Source organism: Lepidochelys kempii, chromosome 2, assembly GCF_965140265.1.
Source record: "Lepidochelys kempii isolate rLepKem1 chromosome 2, rLepKem1.hap2, whole genome shotgun sequence".
Lineage (NCBI taxonomy): Eukaryota > Metazoa > Chordata > Testudines > Cheloniidae > Lepidochelys > Lepidochelys kempii.
The window spans coordinates 170,937,401-170,957,160 of NC_133257.1; the positions used below are offsets into that span (position 1 = coordinate 170,937,401).

General features: G+C 39.6%; 1 protein-coding gene across 6 annotated transcripts in view; it reads right to left on the minus strand.

Moving 5' to 3' along the window:
* Positions 1-19,760, minus strand: part of ADCY1 (adenylate cyclase 1) — a 224,158-nt gene that overhangs the window by 122,143 nt on the left and 82,255 nt on the right. For all 6 annotated transcript variants that reach the window (XR_012157423.1, XM_073332759.1, XM_073332758.1 and 3 more), the window contains exon 3: positions 152-270. Coding sequence is in view for 5 of the 6 variants with exons in the window: in XM_073332759.1 (XP_073188860.1) it covers positions 152-270 (119 nt within the window). In the remaining variant the exon portion in view is untranslated. The remainder of the gene's footprint in view (positions 1-151; positions 271-19,760) is intronic.

Below are 19,760 nucleotides of genomic sequence, written 5' to 3' on the forward strand. Positions count from 1 at the left end.
TCAGCCATCCCAACCTCCCGCAAACGAACACAACGCATCTCCGTTGGGCTTGCTTTCTTGTGCTGTAAGATCTCAAAGTCGCTGCGTGTCACTCTATTTGCACTACATGTTATCTGCTTTACATTATTTCATGAGCTGGTGTCACTCCTACCTAACATTGTCATGCCTCTGAATGTAAATCTTGTGAAAAATCCTTTCAGGTGGCTTCAGGAAGTCTTCCTTCATTTCCATGGCAACGTTCCTGGGCAAAAGACTCATCAGGAGACGCTCCTAAAAGAAAATGCAAACCCATTAGTTTTGGGGTGTAATTTTTTCCCCAATCAGCAATTCTAAATAAAATCAAACCATTCCCCCTATTTTAGCATATGTCTTAAGAATTTCTGTTTCATAAAGAACATGAACCCTTCCCCTCTTATATTTCTGCTGCCTGTAGGAGAGTCTTTTCAAATTCCTCTGTACAACAAGAGAGACCATACAGTAAAGAAAGAGCTAGTTTCAAGAGCAGATCATTGTCCATAATTATACTTATCATCATAAAACTAATAATAACAACTTACTATATCACCAGTATCATTTATCTGTGAAGGAATTCCAGGATCATTTGCTATGCTTTTGTATCTACTGGTTTGGAACTTAAAGTGTTATCTTACTGGGTCTATTAAAGCAGGTTTTTAAACAGTGCAATCTGCTGTATATTTTTCCACACAGCCTGAATCAACTGAACAGTAATAAAGGTACATTTTTATAAAATATGGGCCAGCATGGAAAGGTCTAGTTCTAGCAAGCACAATAGACAACTCCAGGTTTAATGAAAGGCCTGCCATGTCACTGAGAGTGGTTTTATCATATGTCACTCTCCTGCTTACCCAAAATCCCATAAGGTTTTGGATCCCCCTGATATTGGTTAAATTATATTCCCCAAATGGTGACCTACTCATAGGCACTTTAAAAACTTGTGAAGGCTACCCTATTTAGATAGTCCCGGAAGTCCTCAAAGAGATCACAATCTGACCATCAGCACTTCTTCACATTTAAAATTCAAATATGCCAATTTTTGCCCTAAGATGCATTTGAATTTAAGGACCCAACTCTGCAATCAGATCTGCTAGCATCCCACATGGAAGATGGAATCCATGCTGCCATATCTGATTGCAAGGTTCAGAGCTAAAATAGTGGGAGTTGTGAAGGATTGCCCAAGAGCAAACTTTGGCCCAACATTTCTCCTTATTTCATTTGGCCAAGAAAAATAAAGGGGACAACAATTAAAGAAAATGAAATAAACAGTAAAAGAAAGACAGAATGGAGAAAGAGAAGTGGTTAATATGAGGTTTGATCAGACTAATGATCTGCATTGCTCGGTAACATTTTACCACATACTCCTTATGCACTAGCCATGAGCTCGGGACAACACTAAATTGCAATTCAATTGCTAAAGTACAACACAAGTCTTCCAACTTTGAGTTCTGACCTATAGTGTTGCTTCCAAAGGCTAATGCTTCAGATATTTACATCATGGAGGAGTGAGTTAAATTTTGCAAGAAAAAGATGACTGACCCCTGATTCTCATTTTACAGTAAAGCCCCTTAACATCCCTGTAGCAGCGTAAATGGACGTTAGCATAAATGAGAATTAAGTCCCATTAATTTTAATTAGGTCTCTTAATATCCAGGTATAAACTATAGTAAATAAAGTCATAAAGAACATGCAGAAATTAAATATTTGTGAATGGCTTTATACATCAACCAATTCCCTTACAGAAAAGTCCTAGAGCATGTTAGGAAAATATACTCTTACTATAAGTTTCTGTTTAATTACCTGTGTAATTTTATATTCCTGCTATTGATGGGACTGGACAACAGAGGATAGATCACTCGACAAATTGTCCTGTTCTGTTCACTCCCTCTGAAGCATCTGGCACCAGCCACTGCTGGAAAATGGGATACTGAGCTAGATTGGTCTGGCCCAGTATGGCCATTCTTATGTTCTTAGAATTTTACAATGTGGTTCAAAAAACCCCAGTGGTCCAGACTATGACAGATCCTTACAAAGGTGAATGTGGGGGTGGAAGGGATATCTTGTGTAGTCCCTATCCTCACTAAGGAACATAGGGACAGCTCCCACAGTACACATCAGAAATGTACAGAGCTCCATAAAGTGCAGAGAGGGGAATGCAACAGCTGCTTTGTAGGCTAGATGGAATGCAGGCTGCACCACCTTACAGATGATCACCTGTGTTAACAATAAAGGTACACATCTGAGCTGGAATTCAATTGGCTATAACAAGAAAGTATGTTTTAAAATATTTTTTTCATGGTAAATTTTATTTTCACAAAAATTAGAGGCATTGCCAAAACATGTCATTAGCAATCACACAACAGCCACAAAACCTTTACACAAACAAGGTTAGTTGCTTAGAACTGATTGAATGAATAAAGTCCAATTACAGTACATCCTTGGAAAGAGGACAGACATTGGTGAGCTTCCAAGGAGGGAGGTAGCAAGAAGGGTTGGGTAGCAGAAAATTACAAGGGAGGCTGGCAACTATAAGAAATTATAATTTTCTAGAGAATAACACAGCCAAAAAAAACCAAAACCAAAAAACAAACAAACATACCCAGAGATGCCATCAAAAAGTTTGTCTTAAAAAACACTAGAAAAGCCCATTTCCTTTTGGCCAAAATTTTAGATCCTTCAAGCAACATGGTATTGAATTCCAGATTAACTGAGTAAGGACTGGTTAAGAAACCCAGGATTTGGACCTGTATGAATGAAATAACAGTCCAAGCTATGCAGAAACATGATCAGGTTTAGGAAACAGCATTGTCTGGATCTCCATTAAGTGAGCCCCACTGCGTTGCATCTTCATTTGCCCAGAGAGGGCGACAAAAAAGATCCACACAAGAGAAAAGAAAATGAGATCAGCATGGCTGCATAGAAAACTGAATGGGAACAAGAGACAGAATAGCAAGCAACATTTGTGTTGACATTCCTGCTCGAGCAGCTGCTGCCATTGAGGATGACAGAAAAAAGTGAGACAGGTAGAAGAACAGGGAGCACCAACCTATTTGTAACAACTTTGACAAGGAAAAACCACACACATTGCAGGCCTCCTTTTTAGTGACAAGCAGCCTTGTCTCCCATAAATCATCAGGATCTCTAGCAGATTATCATATTGGATCCAAACAAAAGAGACTCAGCCAGTACACAGAAAAATATAAAGACATATCTGGCTCTCTTGCTGACCTTTGGAACTCTTTAAACATACCCCAACACTACAGTGTAGCTGGACACTGCAAAGAGGATGAAATGCTGGTCTCATTGAAGACAATGGCAAAACTCCACTGACTTCAATGGGACCATGATTTCAGCCAGAGTATTTGTATTCTGTATTCAATCTATTGACAACATGTCAATCTTCCACAAACATTAATGGGATTTAAAGTGTGTTCATACCCTGCAAAAATGACTCTCTCAGGATAACATTAAAGTGTTCCATGTTTATGGTCTATCCAAAAAGAGGACCCAATCTGGCACTCCTGGCACAAAATCTCACTTAGGCCAAGGAATGGCAGAATAGGCTACAAATATCCTCCATTAACAACGTTGCATTAGGTTTGTATTTTAATTGCCATCTTACAAACTCAACCTGGAATCTGGGAATGTCAAGCTGGGCTCTTTCTGCCTAATGTCTCAACATTAATGAAAATTTCTGTTCATGGAATTTAGTTAATTCTAATGATAATGTCTGAGTCAGAATAGAATCCAGAGTTCACTGTCTCGCAGCTATATTGGTTCCGCATTGCTAAGAGAAGTAGTAAAAATATTTTTCTTACTAAAGTCAGCAGATATGACTCAGAATATACATGGTAAACAAAGTAGGAAATAGCAATTTTTATGTTGCCACTATTCTGACCAATAGAACACTAACTTTAAGCACACAAAAGGAAAAGATATATAAAAGATCACCATACAATAAGGTCTATTGCATTGCTTTTGTCTAATCTGGACATTAGCAAAAGAAAAAAATTCTCTCAAAATAACTGCCCCAAAATCCTCAAACTGTACCTTTTTTTTTTTTTTGGTTTATAGTCTTTATATTCTAGCCACACAATAAATTTCACTAATATAATGGACAAATTCAGACAGTATACACAGAATATATGTATTTGGAATGCACAGTCTGTCTTCATCTTCTTCTCCTTGCTGCTCTGATAATATGTCATTGTAACCATAAGTATGGTATTGTTCAGACAAACAATTCCATTGCCGTAACAGATATGAGGAGAGCAAAATAGTATTTTGTTTTGCACACTGTTCAACACAGATTGAGAATACAAACTCTCACATCTTTAGTAAGTTATGAATATGGTGACTTCCTACTCTGCTTGCACCAAAACAGATATTTCAAATGAATGAAATTGATGGCAAAACTCCCATTAACTTCAAAATGGACAGGATTTCACTCAAATGTATTTTTGGAATGATCAGGACAGGGCGGTGTTATTCCATTAGGAAAATCTTTAATATTTTAGTACATTGGAACTATAACTTTCATCTCCTGCATATTTGTATTTCCAAACTTAATTTGCCATTAACATATTTTTTTTTACTTTATTACTTAAAAACGGAAATGGTTTATATAACCCCTTACATGTTGTACAGAACAAAGAATACATCTTACCATGTTCAGCTAATACTGAATTATGGTAATTTGTATTACTTCTTATTAACCTATATTAAATTTACAAAATAAATTCATTTAAAAAACTGAACATTAACTCACCCAAAAAAAGCCATGATGTATACTTGCCACATACACAGTCAAGGAAAGATTTCAACTTTCCTTGATTCTGTGATATTAGACTTTTGGAGATTCTAGATCAGGGAATTTATAGCTATTCAACAGCCTGAAATCAGCCATCCGTATGTCAGGCCTCTTGAACCCAGTCAAACTTAACTCACTTGCATTCTTGATTGAATGACATATTTAACTCAGATGTTTTTATTTAAATATATTTTTCCAAACGTTCAATACTTTCTCAAACAAATTCCTTCTAAAGTTTCTATACTGATTTATAACACTTTAGGCAGCCCCCAAACAATAGCTTCCAACACAATATAAGATGCTATTATTTTTCTATGAAATTATTTGTATCAGTGTCCATATAGGACACATTTTTGAATCTTTTCAGCAATCTGTAAATCACTTATGAAACCAAACTCTCATCAGAACACCAGCCTCAAAACAGCAAATTCCATAATGTTCTTGGCCAACATTTCCCCTCCCCTTCTGTTGCACACTGCGCTGTGCAATGATTGGTTACAACTGTCTACCCACAAACTGGCTGCTTTTCCATTTAGGCTCTTCATTTGAACTAATCTATTTCTAGTGCACCCATGAATTCATAAAATACTATGAAATCTAGGTGCCAGTAGAACAATTAATAGTAGCAGAAACATCATGGTCCGAACATGGACCACCTTAGCTGCCCCTCACTATGTCAGGACATATTTTTAAGGATCATCAAAGGAGAAAAATATATTTAAGAAAAGGGAAATCTCATTTGATAGTTTTGTAGATTACTTTATCAAGAGAGGAAGTGTCCTCCATTATGCTCTAAAAAAGGTAAGACAAACTGATCTTCAAGATTGGTAAGTATGTCCCACAGCCAAAGGCCTTCTATCTAGATTGCCCTTTCCCCACCTCTACAGAGTTTCACCTTGGGCCCCATTAGCAAAAATATCCCTGTGCTGTGGTGGTATTGTATATATCTCCAGTAGAATCCAGATACAGCATTCAGTTATAGTGAAACACTGCTTAGAATGAAGTAGAGTGAATTGCTGCAGTGCATTGCAAAAAACTTTCAGATCTCTTATATACCCCTCATTATGAGAGCATATAATGCATAACAATCTTATTACAGCAGCTACCTGCTGGGATTAAAAAAATATATGGTTTTCTTGACACCTTCACAATTGCTAGAGTCCCTTGCATTTTCAGGAGGTAGAAACAGCTTGCATCACATCCACAGAGAAGGAACAGGAATATTTTACTCGTCTTTCTCCTGCTATAGTAAAACTCTTTATGTTGACAATTTGAGGGGAGAAGTTAATAGATATGTAGATTTTAAGGCATGAAGGGACCACTGGGAGTCTCACCTCCAGCATAATACGGGTCATAGAACCTCACTCTGTAATTTCTGCCTCAAGCCCATAACTTCTGTTTGAGTTCTAGATGTAGTGAGTTATTTCACTATAAGGTTCCATCACGGGTTTTATTTATTTATTTATTTTAGAAAAAAAGGCACAAATCTTATCATTTGCTACACAATAAGTGCCTGCATGAGTTGCATGCCTGCATCAGTTTTAAGATAAAACCACTGAGCAGCGGGCTCTCTGACACCCCCCACACTATATTGCATAGCTATTTTAACTCATTCTAGAGCTAAACTACTGTAATGCCCTCACAGTAACTTTATGTAAACTTTACTGAGAGAGTCAAGATAGATGAGGCAATATATTTTATTACAACAGCTATGTGTGTGAAACCAATCATTACCCTCTTGAATGAGCTCACACACAGAAAAGTGATAAAAAAAAACAAAAGCACCCCATCATCCATGGGTGAAGACTTTCACAAAGTGATCACTCCATACCTGACCTCTAAGTCCTCATCCCCAAAGGAAACCTGCACAGCACATTTATAAGATAAGTCTGGGAACTTAAATGCATAACTGTGCTGGCCACTAAAAGCCAGAGATACTAGTTTTATGGCCCATTTCAACAATTTGCAACACACCCTGTTGCCTGCTAACGTTTAATTGCCCACTTCATTTTAAGTGATAGCCTACAGCATATGTGAACCCCTTATGCTTAACAATCTGTCCCAACTTGTATTTAGCTTAGACACTCTGGTTGCCCTCTCCAAACCTGAAGAAAAGCTCTGTGAAGCCTGAAAGGTTGTCCTTTCCACCAACAGAAGTTGGTCCAATAAAAGACATTACCTCCCCTATCTCGTCTCTCATATATCCTGGGCCAACATGGCAACAGTACAGTGCAAACAACCATGTGAAGTTTACTATCATTCATTCTTGTAGGTTGTAAAACAAAGGCAGAAGACTTCATTTATACATTATTTTAAATTAAATTATGTTGTGAGCATAGTGTTATTGTTATGTATTCCCTAAATAGTGTTAGAGGAAAGAACTACTATATTAAGATGACTTTGCTTTTTTTAAAAAAATGGCCACTAGATGGCAATGTTTCAGAGCATTACTGTAATGTCTCAAAAGTTATGATAATTTGTTAGTGCTTTATTATTGAAATCATAATTGCTGAAGATCATTAGTGATGCTGTACTGCAACGCACGGGTTGCGAATATCAGAGACTATCACTGCAGTGTTATGCTAGAAGATGATCAGTTGTTAAAATGCAGATTTTACATCTAGCAGTTGATTTGTCATTTGAAGCTACCAGACGTAAATCTGACAATCAGGCTAAATGATAGCAGCATCAGCCTTGCACAATCCTTCTTAGCACTCTCCAGGGAGACATTCCCACACCACTGAAACCTAATTGACAATGGCCTATAAAATGCAATTGACAATGGCCTATAAAATTATCAGGGGCCTATCCCAAAGCAGGTGTACTTTAGATGCAAGAGCAGTCCCCTCCTTAGGCCTGGTAGGGTAGAGAACATTCTACACACAAAGCATTGTTGATATGTAAGAGGCAGCTGTGGAGATTGTGCTGGTGAATTTCTGACCTCGTAATAGCATCTTCTGGTTCAATTTCTAGGGGTAAAACCCAACTTTTTAGTGAGTCTGCTGTTTTGTAACACATTACTAGCCCACAGAAACCTAAGCTGCAAGTTCAATGTCAATAAGAGGATCAGAGATGTGTTGACAGGAAAAAGAAGAATCTTTCCTAAGTTCACAGAGAGCCCCCTCTTGGAAACAAACAATATGAAATGAAACTAGATTTACATAGCCAGCCAGCTAGTGACATTACACAGAAAATGACATTGTTTGCCCCAGCCTCTCTGACACGGTAATGGCAGTAAAGAAATCTAGCAGGAGCTATACACAGAGCGAGTCACTTGTACTGAAATTCTATTCATAATGAGATGGAATGAAAGCCCCACTTGATTGCATTTCAGTGCACTGTTACTCCATTGAGTCCAAGTTTCTCTTTGCTACAAATTGGTGCCATCCTGATAATCTTCTTGAAGTGACGCAATCACCACTTACCAGCTCAGTGTGGAATGCTGTATTTCACCTCCCTTTCCTCCTCTGTTCCCAGAGAGAAGAGGCAAATGGGAGGAAGAAAAAAGAAAGCACAACTAAGCAGCAAGGAGCGTGGGAGAAGAGAGGCTGTTAATATTTCTACAGTGGCTATCAATAGAGAATGCAAAGGAAATGGAACAACATAACTGCAGCTGTTTCCTACTACAGATTAAGATAAGGTCTTCTTTCCCCACAAACCTATCAGTGCCATATTATCTACAAAGAGTGAATTGAGTTCCTACTATTGCTACTGGGATGAGGAAGAAAAGCACTTTTACCCTCTCCCTGTTATAAAGAAAACCCTGCTTATATTGATGGGAGAGTTTTCAGACAAGAAAAAGACATTTCACAGTAGGAGGGTTTCACTGTTCCTATTTTATGGCAACGGAGAACTTCAGCCAAATTAGAGAGAGGTGAAACTGTCCATCCAGGGAGTAGTGCCCTGGGACGAGAGGAGTTATCATAAGATAGATCATCTTACCAGACGTTGTATGTCAGGGCCCTGACAAAGTCCTTCAACACCAACACCAGGATGTTCAATAATTATGGAAACAGTGTTACTTAAATTCTGCATTCTCATACAGTCCTTATATGTGAAGGCAATGTGGTAAGCCTTCACATTTACCATAAACTGTTCATGTCAGTCTTGTTCATGTCATTGTTCAGTAAACATTTTACTTTATTCGAAGAGTTTGAGGCTCATCAGAGACTAGGGGTATTGATGATATCAGCTGTTCAGAGAAATACCTGGGAAGCGTAGAAGGCCCTTTCGAGGTGAGGGTTCAAACTCATTTGAGGTTGGGGCTGACATACTCTATCAGTAAACGTTTGTTAGAAGTTGTTAAATTAAAAGTGTGGAAATGTATACTAATTAAGAAGTTATTGTCTTACAGTCCCCACATGAAGGGCCACACTCCTTCCTTTTTTTGCTTGTATGTAACTCCTATCAGCTCAAGTGGGAAGCACATGTGTAAGTCCCTGAGGTACTGTAAGGCACTCACATACTCTGCTAATGTGTGTATATGTGTTTGTTGGGGGAGGGTCACATAAGTACCTAAGCTACATAAATACCACCCACTTAGATAACTCCAAATCTTCATGTTTGTGTTCTCTATGGCAAACTAAGAGTATTCTGTCCTTCTATTCCCACTGAATCAATGGTAAAACTCTCAGTGAGTTTAATAGAAGGAGGATTAGACCCACCGAGTGTGAGTCTGCATTTTAGATTAATTATCCAGCCATACCAGCAGTGCTGTCCAAATCCTGCTACACATGCTAAACAGATGTAGAAAAACAAGTGAGATATTAAAAGCACAGCTTGAAAAGCTGCTTTACTTTACACAAGGCTGGTCTCGTTCAAATAAATAAATGAACCCATCAGAAGGAACATGGCTAACGTGCTACCGTAATTCTTAATCAGGCAAGTACGTGGAGATGTGTGCACTAGTGGCTGCTATACACTGAAGCGCTCCATCGTCATGGCGTTGTACATCTGAGCCTCACTTGATAATCGCAGCATTCTACTGTCATTACGAAATCGACAATAATACTGTCATTGGGATCCTCTCTTATTGCTGCTGCTAAGATGATGGCATTATGAACGGCATCTTCACCGACACTGCTCATTTTCAAGAGAAATGGTAAAGCAGATGGCACTTCACAAACAGTGCAGCTCAGAACAGAGAAGTTTCCTTTCTTGCTGAAGGATCTCTTGATTTCTAACCTTGAACCGTGCCTTTCTTGTTAGTCACACCAAGCTAACATTAAACCCCCAAGTAAATACTCAGTCCTCTCTCAGTGAGCGATAAGTCCTTCATGCCTATGATATCTCCACCATCTGGGACAGCTGCCATAACTTTCTATATCTATCTGAATGCTAAGAATTACCCTACATGGGGACAATAAAATATTAATGTGAGTTAGGGGAGGGTAAAGGAGGCAGGGGAAAAATCAGACTTCACCTCTGCAGGTTAAAATAAATAAACACATATTTAGAGGTGAGGCACCCCACCACAACACATCACAGGACAGAAGAAATTGTTTTGATAATTTGTCCAAATGTACAGAAAGAAAATAAGTCTGTATGAAAACCTTGATCTATAGATTCTTAATAGTGTAGCACAAGTGGGCACTCCATAGGAAGATTTACCTTTAGCTCAACAGAGAGCAGCATTGTGATTGATCGTGGTACAACTGATCTAGACGTCAGGAACATAAAAAGCACACTAGACTCCTAGTTTTGAAAATCTTGATCTTGAAGTTAGGCTCCTAAATCAATATTTAGGAACCCAAATAAGTGGTCAGATTTTCAAAAAAGTGTCGAGCACCCAGCAACTCCTTATTGAAAAATCTTGGCCTAATAGTCAAACCACAAGAACACTTATACCTATGCAGAAAGAATCTCATTGCATATCAGAAAACCAGAAAATCTCTCGAGACTACCCAAAAACCAATCTGGGGATCAAATTTAGGAGTAAAACCATAAATAACTCAAGGCACAGAAAACCAACTGATATGTTTCTGAACAAATTATACAGATCTAGCAACACCTGTCACTGGCTATTTGTCCATGTTATCTCTACAGTGGAAAGCAAAGCAATCCTAGCCATGCAATCTGCCAAAAAAATTAAAAAATGGATTGCAACTTAAAGAGAAAGAAAAAGGAAGGAAAAAAGCCTGGAATAAACAAAGGAAGCTGTGAGGGAACTCACCAATTTTAAGCAATCAGATTCACTTGATGCTAATCTACACTTACCACGTACAATAGAGATTTTCCAATCAATACTAAGACAGAAAAAGGAATGAGACCACATAGGAAAATTAGCACAAGTCCAAGATGTACTAGATACCTGTTTCTTCTGTGAAATCTGAAGGAATTTGGAAATCTGAACGAAATAAAAAAATATCCCCCACTCCAAAATGATAAAAATCCAAACAAAATACTCCCATAACAACAACAGCATACAAAATACATTATATTACAAGAAAAGGGGACAGGTTACTACATTGTCTGGTATCTTTCTACCAGCAGAGGTGTAGTCTGCTAGCTTAGGACACATGCAGCTCTCTAGTAGGGCAAAACATGTTTGCTGTCCTATTTTAGATCCAAAACAAAGCACACCTGCCATTACACACATAGCTTGCTGAATTAAGGGCAGGATTCATTTCCTGCAAAGCCCTGTGATAATGCATGAAACACAAGTAGGGCCCGATCTTCAACTGCTGTAAATTGATGTTGCCCTACTGGACTCTGTGGAGCTATACCAATTTACAGCACCTGAAGACAGCCCATGATATTTTAAAGACAGAGATGAGAACATAAGTTAACTTGCACTAAAGAGCTGGTTGGCTTTCAAGATGCACTTATGGGTGAACACATTTGTAGGGACATCAGTGAGGGGGAGGAAGATTTGATTTAGAAACATACAGGAGATACAGCCCTATAAGAGTATTCAGGATATCAGTCTTCTACTGCTGAAATAAGAACAGTCCAAGCCACACATTCATAAGGATGTACTATTTTGCTCCCCCGAGGCAACTAACTGAAACACACTACAAATGTTTCATTGACTTGAAACTGTCTCCCTGTATTTCCATCCTACAAAGGACTCAGATCACATCCATGAACATGTGAGAATTCACACACAAGGTTACATTAGAAAACAGCGCTTTAGACTTAAAAGCCAACCTTGACAAAATGCCTTCTCATTTTCTTATTTAACTTCAGTGACATATGTTCTTACTTTCTAGAGTTCTGATGCATGATTATTTTCTCTAACGAGTGTGACACAAGATGTTATCTACTGAAAGCAATATAGTAGCCTATCCTTAACTATGTAACGACAAGCTTTATATCCTGGATCCACAAAGGTACTTAGGTGCTTAAGTCCTGGTTTTAGATGCTATTGAGATCCACAAAACTCCTATCTGGCTACCATCGACCCCTGTAGACACCTAATCACTGTGTGATGGGATTTCCCTCAACCTCACCTATTGAAGTGGTTCCACTTTAATCAAATAATTGAATAATTAAATATTAATTGGTCCAGGAAACAAGTGAGAACGACTCTATAGCCCAGTGGTTAGGGTATTCACCTGGGAGGTGGAAGATCTCTGTTCAAATCCCTTCCCCATATCAGGCAGAACTGGTGATTTCCCACGTTCCAGGTGAGTGCTGTAACCACTAGGCTAAATGTTATAATGGAGGTCCTCCTCCCCATCCCTCTACTTTGTGCATTTAGGTGGCCTCTGAGCACGCCCACTGGATTGGATCCCACCTGCAACATAGGCAGAGAAGCACCTATCATCCCCTGGTTTGTGGATCACTAGAAGAGACAGGTACCTTCCTTCAGCATGGACTTAGGTGCCTATCTCCATGAGAGGATAACATACCCCTCTCATCGGCATCTCTAATTGGCTAGCTTAGGTGGCTTTCCACCTAGCATGCTGGCTTTATGGATCACATTCTAAGGCGACTATCTCTCGCCGTTCACTGTATAGGAGCCTAGATGCCTGATTCAGACTTTGTGAATCACAGCGTTGTTCCTGTGACTTTCTACATGTCTGAAAGTTAGGGGTTGCAATGCTCAGCATTCTGTATTATATGCCTAGTAAGGAATCTATTTGTCAAAAAACATTTTCTGAATCATACTTGCTGACAGGTATTTTGAAATAAATTACCAAAATAATTGAAACTGACATGATTATATTGTGTCATTTTGACATAAAATATGCAACATTTTGTAGAATTTTAAGATTGGGAACAGGAGCTGCGACGTGGTGCTCAGCACCAGGCCCCATCCAACCCAAGAGCTCCGGGGGTGAGTGAGGGTACTGTCTAGGGTCTGGGGGTGTGGGGGGAAAGAGTGGGAAAAGGGAGGGCAGACCCTGCTGCTGCTGCTGGGGAAGCATTGAAACAGTAGTGGCCTCCTATGTGCCTATCAAGGAGAAGGTGATTAGGGGGTATCATATTCCCCGCTCCAATAAAAAGTGACTGATAATTCTCCAACTTCTTGTTAACCGAGATGATCCAAACCCAAGCATCCTCCCACCCCGGTGCCGCCCACCGTGATGGTGATCACTGAATCCCCCGTAGCTGCTGAAGTTTCAACAGTTTTTAGAATGCTACAAAATGGAAAATTTTAATTTAACTGTTTTTGTTCATCTCTTCAACCTACCATGAATGAGCAAAGATTCCATTAGGATAATTAAGAGCTCATTTAATTTTAGTTGCCTTAAATATTTCGACACATCTATGAGAAAGATATATTGGAATGAGGAATAGTTCAAAACCTCTCTCCTACATTATATCAATTATTAATAACTCGAGCCTGCCCTATGCAACTCAGAAGAAGTTAATAGAGACATTAGCTTAACTGAGACTTGTGCCTGGGAACCAGGGTTCGTGTACTGTATTTTATAGGCTTTAAAATCAGTTTACTTGGCATAGCTCTGAGACCTTGTGCCAGATAATGGAAATGGCTGAAAGCTGATTTTGTTGTTTAAATGTCAGTGTGCTACTGGGGTGGAATTAAACTGTAAGTGCAAGGGTTGAAGTTCCTGATATGACAGCAGGTATGAATAATGTTCTTTTATGAATTTCTTTGGTTTTCAATATGATATAATGAGGTTATAATTATTCTGTAATTTATAAAAATTCTTATAATGTAAGTACAATTATAATACAATTAAAGTGCATAGATAATACAGTTTACAGACCTATACTCTGCAAGATGCCTTGGGTGTTGCTTTTGTTTTGTTTTGCGTTTCTAGATACCAATGCTATATGAAAACCCCACCTTCTGCTATTAGACACATTCAGCTAATTGAGACATTTCTCTGCCTAATAACAGGTCCTCAGAGACCAAATTCTATTGTAAAATGAATGCGGGTATTAATTCAGCCACATGCACCTTCCACTGCAGGTTGCAGAGAGCAGCAAAACGGGGTACGATAGCCAAACCTGCAGACGGAGGGATCAGCAACCTAAGGCCCCACTCCTGCAAACACTTACACACATGCTTAACTTTAGTACCATGAGTAGCCTTAGAATTCACTTGGATTTACCTGGTACTTAAAGTTAAGCATGTGCATAAGGGATGGAATACACAGGAGTGGGGCCTCTGGGATCTTTGTAATTACTGCTGTGTTGACCAGCAATCACTCCCCCTCTACACCTTCCACTTTGGAAAGGGGACTATTAGGGTTATCTGTTCTGACATCCTGCATAAAACGGACCATAGAACCTCACCCAATGATGCCTGCATCAAGTCCATAATTACTGGTTGATCTAGACTCAAAGTATAGCTTTTAGACACAGAGTGTTTTACTTTTTTTGGAGGGAGGATTGTACTGTGTACATCTCAGTGGTATATTTAGGCTTCGATTCTGCAGAGCCATGTATACAATGTTGCAATTATAAATTCAAGTCACAAAGCGCTAAGAAGGACAGGAAGTGTCGGGGAAACCAATTATCCATTAACTAGAGCACAGCTGGCAAGTTACGCCTGCCTAACTGCAAGAGTAAGGCATAAGGGAAACAAAAAGCTGATCCCTTACTAGCAGGATTCAGAACATAGCCCAATCCTGCAAACTCTTTTATATATGTACAGTTGTATGCACATGAATCATCCCCTTCCACTCAGAAGGAACACTTACACGTGTAAAGTTACACTGAGGTGTGTTTGCAGGATCTGGGTTAATAAGTACTTTACCTTTCCTCAGACACACTCGTACTCCATCCGTACCAAACTTCATTTTTTAATCCTGTTCACTTGCAAGTTGATTGGTTCACACTTCTATTCCTTGCTGCCCTGAGTAACATTATTAAGGGCCTGTCAACAGGACAAGTCATTATGCAGCACATCGGGTGTGAATATACCGTGTACCAGTTTGCCACACAGTAGTGTCATCCCATGTCAACACTGCCACAGCACATTGTAGCAGCGGCCATATGGGATGCTGTTACTGCATAGCAAACTGTGCTCTATAGAGTCACACCCTGGCTTGCTGCACAGTAATCTGCTGTGCAGACACGTCTTAGGAGTCAAACCTGGACCTCTCCATAGCAAAGTAGAGACTTAACCCGAGACCATCAGGTAGGGCTAGAAATCTTTTTTAATACAATAGTCAACATGAATTAAACACAAAGGTGCAGTAGACACATGAAGGGGTTAAGAGGTATTATGCAGAGTGGTGGGAGATTGTCACTAAACTAGAGAAAAATCCTGAGCCCGACTTACCCTCATTGACGTTAAAGACAAAACCCAATATGATATTAGGACTGGTCCCTGAGATTCGGCAAAAAGTCAGACATTTTTCACCTTTTTTGGGGCAAAACTAAAAGGCACTTTTCACAGGTTGGTAATGCTGCAGAAAGTACATCATTTAGCTGGTGGAAGTGATGCACTTTCACCCTGGATCAAACTCAGGAATACGTCGCCCCCTTCCCCCGCAAAAAAAATCACTGGCAAGTGAATACCCAGTGAACAAGTACTGCTAATATCACACAACCCTAACTAGGGGGTGCGGGGCTAGTTGTATCTTTACAGTCTGCCCATGGTAAGGAACACCAGGTAGCTGCCCCACCCCAAACGTAGACCAGGAAGGGAATTATTACTCACCAAGTCACAATTACCTCCCTGGTTCCCCCTTTGTTCCAGTAGCAGATTAGTATCGTGTCTGCACTGGCCAAGATTCCACTCACTCCCCACCAACCTGCAATGGAGGAGAAGTAGCAGCTCCAGAAAGCTGCTCTTCTCACTGTGTTGTGACTTCCAATGCAAGTAGCTCATGCAGTGTAGGGGAAGGGAGCGCCTTGCACACTAAGCAGGTGACCTCAACCTCAACCTAAATTAATATTTTCTTTGTTTTCTTGATTGCAGAGTAGAAAATATGGGTAAAACAGAGAGAAAAGAAAAATGGAGGTCTTTTGGTTGCAATTACACGTTCTGGGCACAAACCCTGCTCCTTTGGGAGTTTGGCCTTTCATTTCAATAGCAGCAGGATGGAGCTCACAACATTTACATTAAGCGGCTTGCTCTAGAAAGGATGGTATTGCTGCTGAGATTTATGAATAACGGAAGCAGCATGCTTTTCCCAAGAGGCTGATCACAGTTATTCTCTTATGCACACAGTCTCTCTTGGCCCAGAGCCTTGGATTCAGTGGTTGTTTTTGAACCTTAGTCTCCCATCTGGCAGCATAATGAATGCATGCTGCCATGCCAATGAGATAATTTATCTGTCTTAACTGCACGCAGCAAAAAGTTTAAAAAAAAAATTAGCATTTACATCACTCTGCTTCAAATGCCTTCTTGCATGCTCCTAATATAAGGGATGCTGACTTTCTGAACATGCGGTGTACAAAAAAAAAAGAGGGATCTTAGCGTTCCCCATTATAAACAAATTTACCACAGTTACCATGTGTAGCTGCTAAAGGAAATCCACAGAGGAGGAAATGTCTCTTGCAGATAGATACAGCTGCAGTCTCTGTCTTCACAAAGTCACCATTTTAAGTTTAAAAGATTGTGTGTGTTCAAAAGTCAACAGGGGTCTGCTTTTGCTGTTTCATTAATTACAATGCGTAGAAACATCAGGGAAAGGGTTTAAACATTTTGGTTTGAAATTCTTAATGTAAAAAGGCTACAGTATTTGGGTCAGGGCATTTACATAGGAACAAAAACGGATTAAGAATATCAGTACTTTTTCCTTTTTTACATTTAATATTTGTATTTCACCAAATGAAGTTACCAGGATGATTATACATGCCCAAGTAGTTCACTGATGTAATTTATCCCCACCTCTCCACCTTTCAACAGCCCTAGAGTTCTCAGTGGGACTAAATTGCATGATAAATAGGCCTCAGAGTGTTATCAACTGGAAACTTGTGCTACATTAGGCCATAATGGCCTGATAAGAGTATTGTAGCTTGTAATCACGTCTTGGTGGGGTTTTGGACGGAGGGGGATGGGGTTCCCCCCTCCCTGTTTTAGAAGTGTTATTTAGTTTAAGAGCAGGAGTGGAAGTCACCAAAAGTTGTTTGAAGGTACTGTATATTGGTAAATCAGTGCTTTTCACCACTGCATATTGTACTGCATAAAGGAATATCTGCCAATGTATTAAAGTGAAGAATGTAAGGTACTCAGTGTACTGGTGTACTTGCATATTGGATTAGAAAAATGTTTATCACGGGAATTTTACTTTAAAAATTGTGCAAAGTGCCTCTCTTTTGTCTGTTGTTTTTGGGGAGGCGTTTGCTTCTTTGCTTTTTTACAGATAGGTATCAAAGACACGTTTCAAATACCTAGAGATGGGCAAAACAAACGGTGCTTTGGTTTGAGAACACAGAAGTAGATTTTCAAAAGGCAGAAATAAAAGTTAGGTATCTAAGTCCCACTGAATATCATTGTGACTTGGGTGCCTAAATGCCATGCACTTGGAAAATCTGCTCCCTTGTCAATTGGGTTTAATCATAACCAAAACAAAAAGAGTGATTTGAATGAAGGTTACTTTTTATCCAGACTCCCAAAGTTCAAAGGCAAAGAAGTCAGAGGTATCTATGTATGTATGTATGTGTTATATAAATACACATGCACATGGTACATCTATCTATGGCTATGCAAGGAGTATGGGGAATGAACAGAGAGCACTGGAAGTATTAGTACAGAACGCTAAATTATGACTTAAGTAGTCATCAAGACTTGGTGGGCTAAGTCTCATGACTGGAATATTGGTATAGAGCGGTATAGCTTTTTCAGGAAGGACAGGAAGGAAAAGAGGGAAGAGACATTATATTAACCAGCAAGAATATAGACACTTGTTCTGAGGTCCAGAAACAGATGAGAGAAAGACCAGTTGAAAGTCTCTGGGTAAAGATAAAAGGGGGGGAAATAAGAGTGGCATTATGGTAGGGGTCTACTATAATCACCAAATCAGGAACAGGTATTTCTAGAACAATTTGTAATCACCTAGAGGATAATTGGGTTATATGGAATAGCCAGCATGGATTTTTCAAGAGCAAATAATGTCAAACCAACTTAATTTCCTTCAGGGTTACTGGCCTAGAGGAAAGGGGGAAGGAGTAGACTTGATATACCTTGATTTTAGTAAGACTCTTGACACGGTTCCACATGATATTCTCATAAGCAAACTAGGAAAATGTGGTCTAGATGAAATTACTATCAGATGGGTGGCACAAGTGGTTGAAAGACTGTACTCAAAGAGTTGTTATCAGTGGTTCACTGTCAAACTGGGAGGCCATATCTAGTGGGGTCTCAGAGGGGCCATATTCTTCTAGCCATAGATGTACCATGTGGAGAATAGGATTAGAATTGAAAACGACTTTGAAAAAAAAGGAGAATTGATCTGAAATCAATTAGATGAAATTCAATAAAAAGTGCAAAGTACTTCACTTAGGAAAGAACAATCAAATGCATGGCTACAAAATAGAGAATAACTGGCTAGATGGTAGTACTGCTGAGGGTTATAATGGACCACAAGTTGAATATGAATCAACAAAGTGATAAATTTGCAAAAAGGCTAATATCATTCTGGGATGTATTAACAGCAGTGTCGTATGTAAGAGATGAGAGGTAATTGTCCCGCTCTACTTAGCAGTGGTAACACCTCAGCTGGAGTGCTGTGTCCAATTCTGGGCACCACGCTTTACGAAAGATGTGGACAAATTGGAGAGAGTTCAGAGGAGAGAAACAAAAAATGACAAAAGGTTTAGAAAACCGGTCCTATGAGTAGGGCCCTACCAATTTTACGGCCATGAAAAATGCGTCACAGACTGTGAAATAAGCCCTTCCCAGTGAAATCCGATCTCCCCCTGGTGCTAGGAGCGCCCCAGCCAGGGGGCTCCTAGCTCCAGCTCGGCTGGGGAGACACAGGACTTGTCCACCCCTGCACAGCCACTCTCGGGCAGAGCTCAGACCTACCTCCACCTCCGGTAACCTCCTCTGGCTGCAGGAAGCTTCATGGTTACTGCCTTCAGAGTCCAGCTTTGAAGGCAGCACAGACGTGAGGGTGGCAATCCCTTGATCCCCCTACAACAGGTTTGCGACCTCCCCACAATCCCCTTTTGGGTTGGGGTCCCCACGGTTACAACACTATGAAATTTCAGATTTAAACATCTGAAAACGTGAAACTTACCAATTTTAAAATCCTATGGCTGCGAAATTAACCATAATGGACCGTAAATTTGGTAGGGCCCTACCTATCAAGAACACACTTTAAAAAAAAAAAGGCATGTTTAGTCCTAAGAAAAGAAGACTGACATAGGGCCTGATAACAAATCTTCAAATATGCGAAGGACTGTTATAAAGATGTTGGTGATCAGTTGTTCTCCATGTCCACTGAAAGAAGGACAAGTAGTAATTGGCTTAATCTGCAGCAAGAGAGATTATATTTGATATTAGGAAACACTTTCTAACTATAAGGGTAGTTAAGCTCTGGAATAGGCTTTCAAGGGAGGC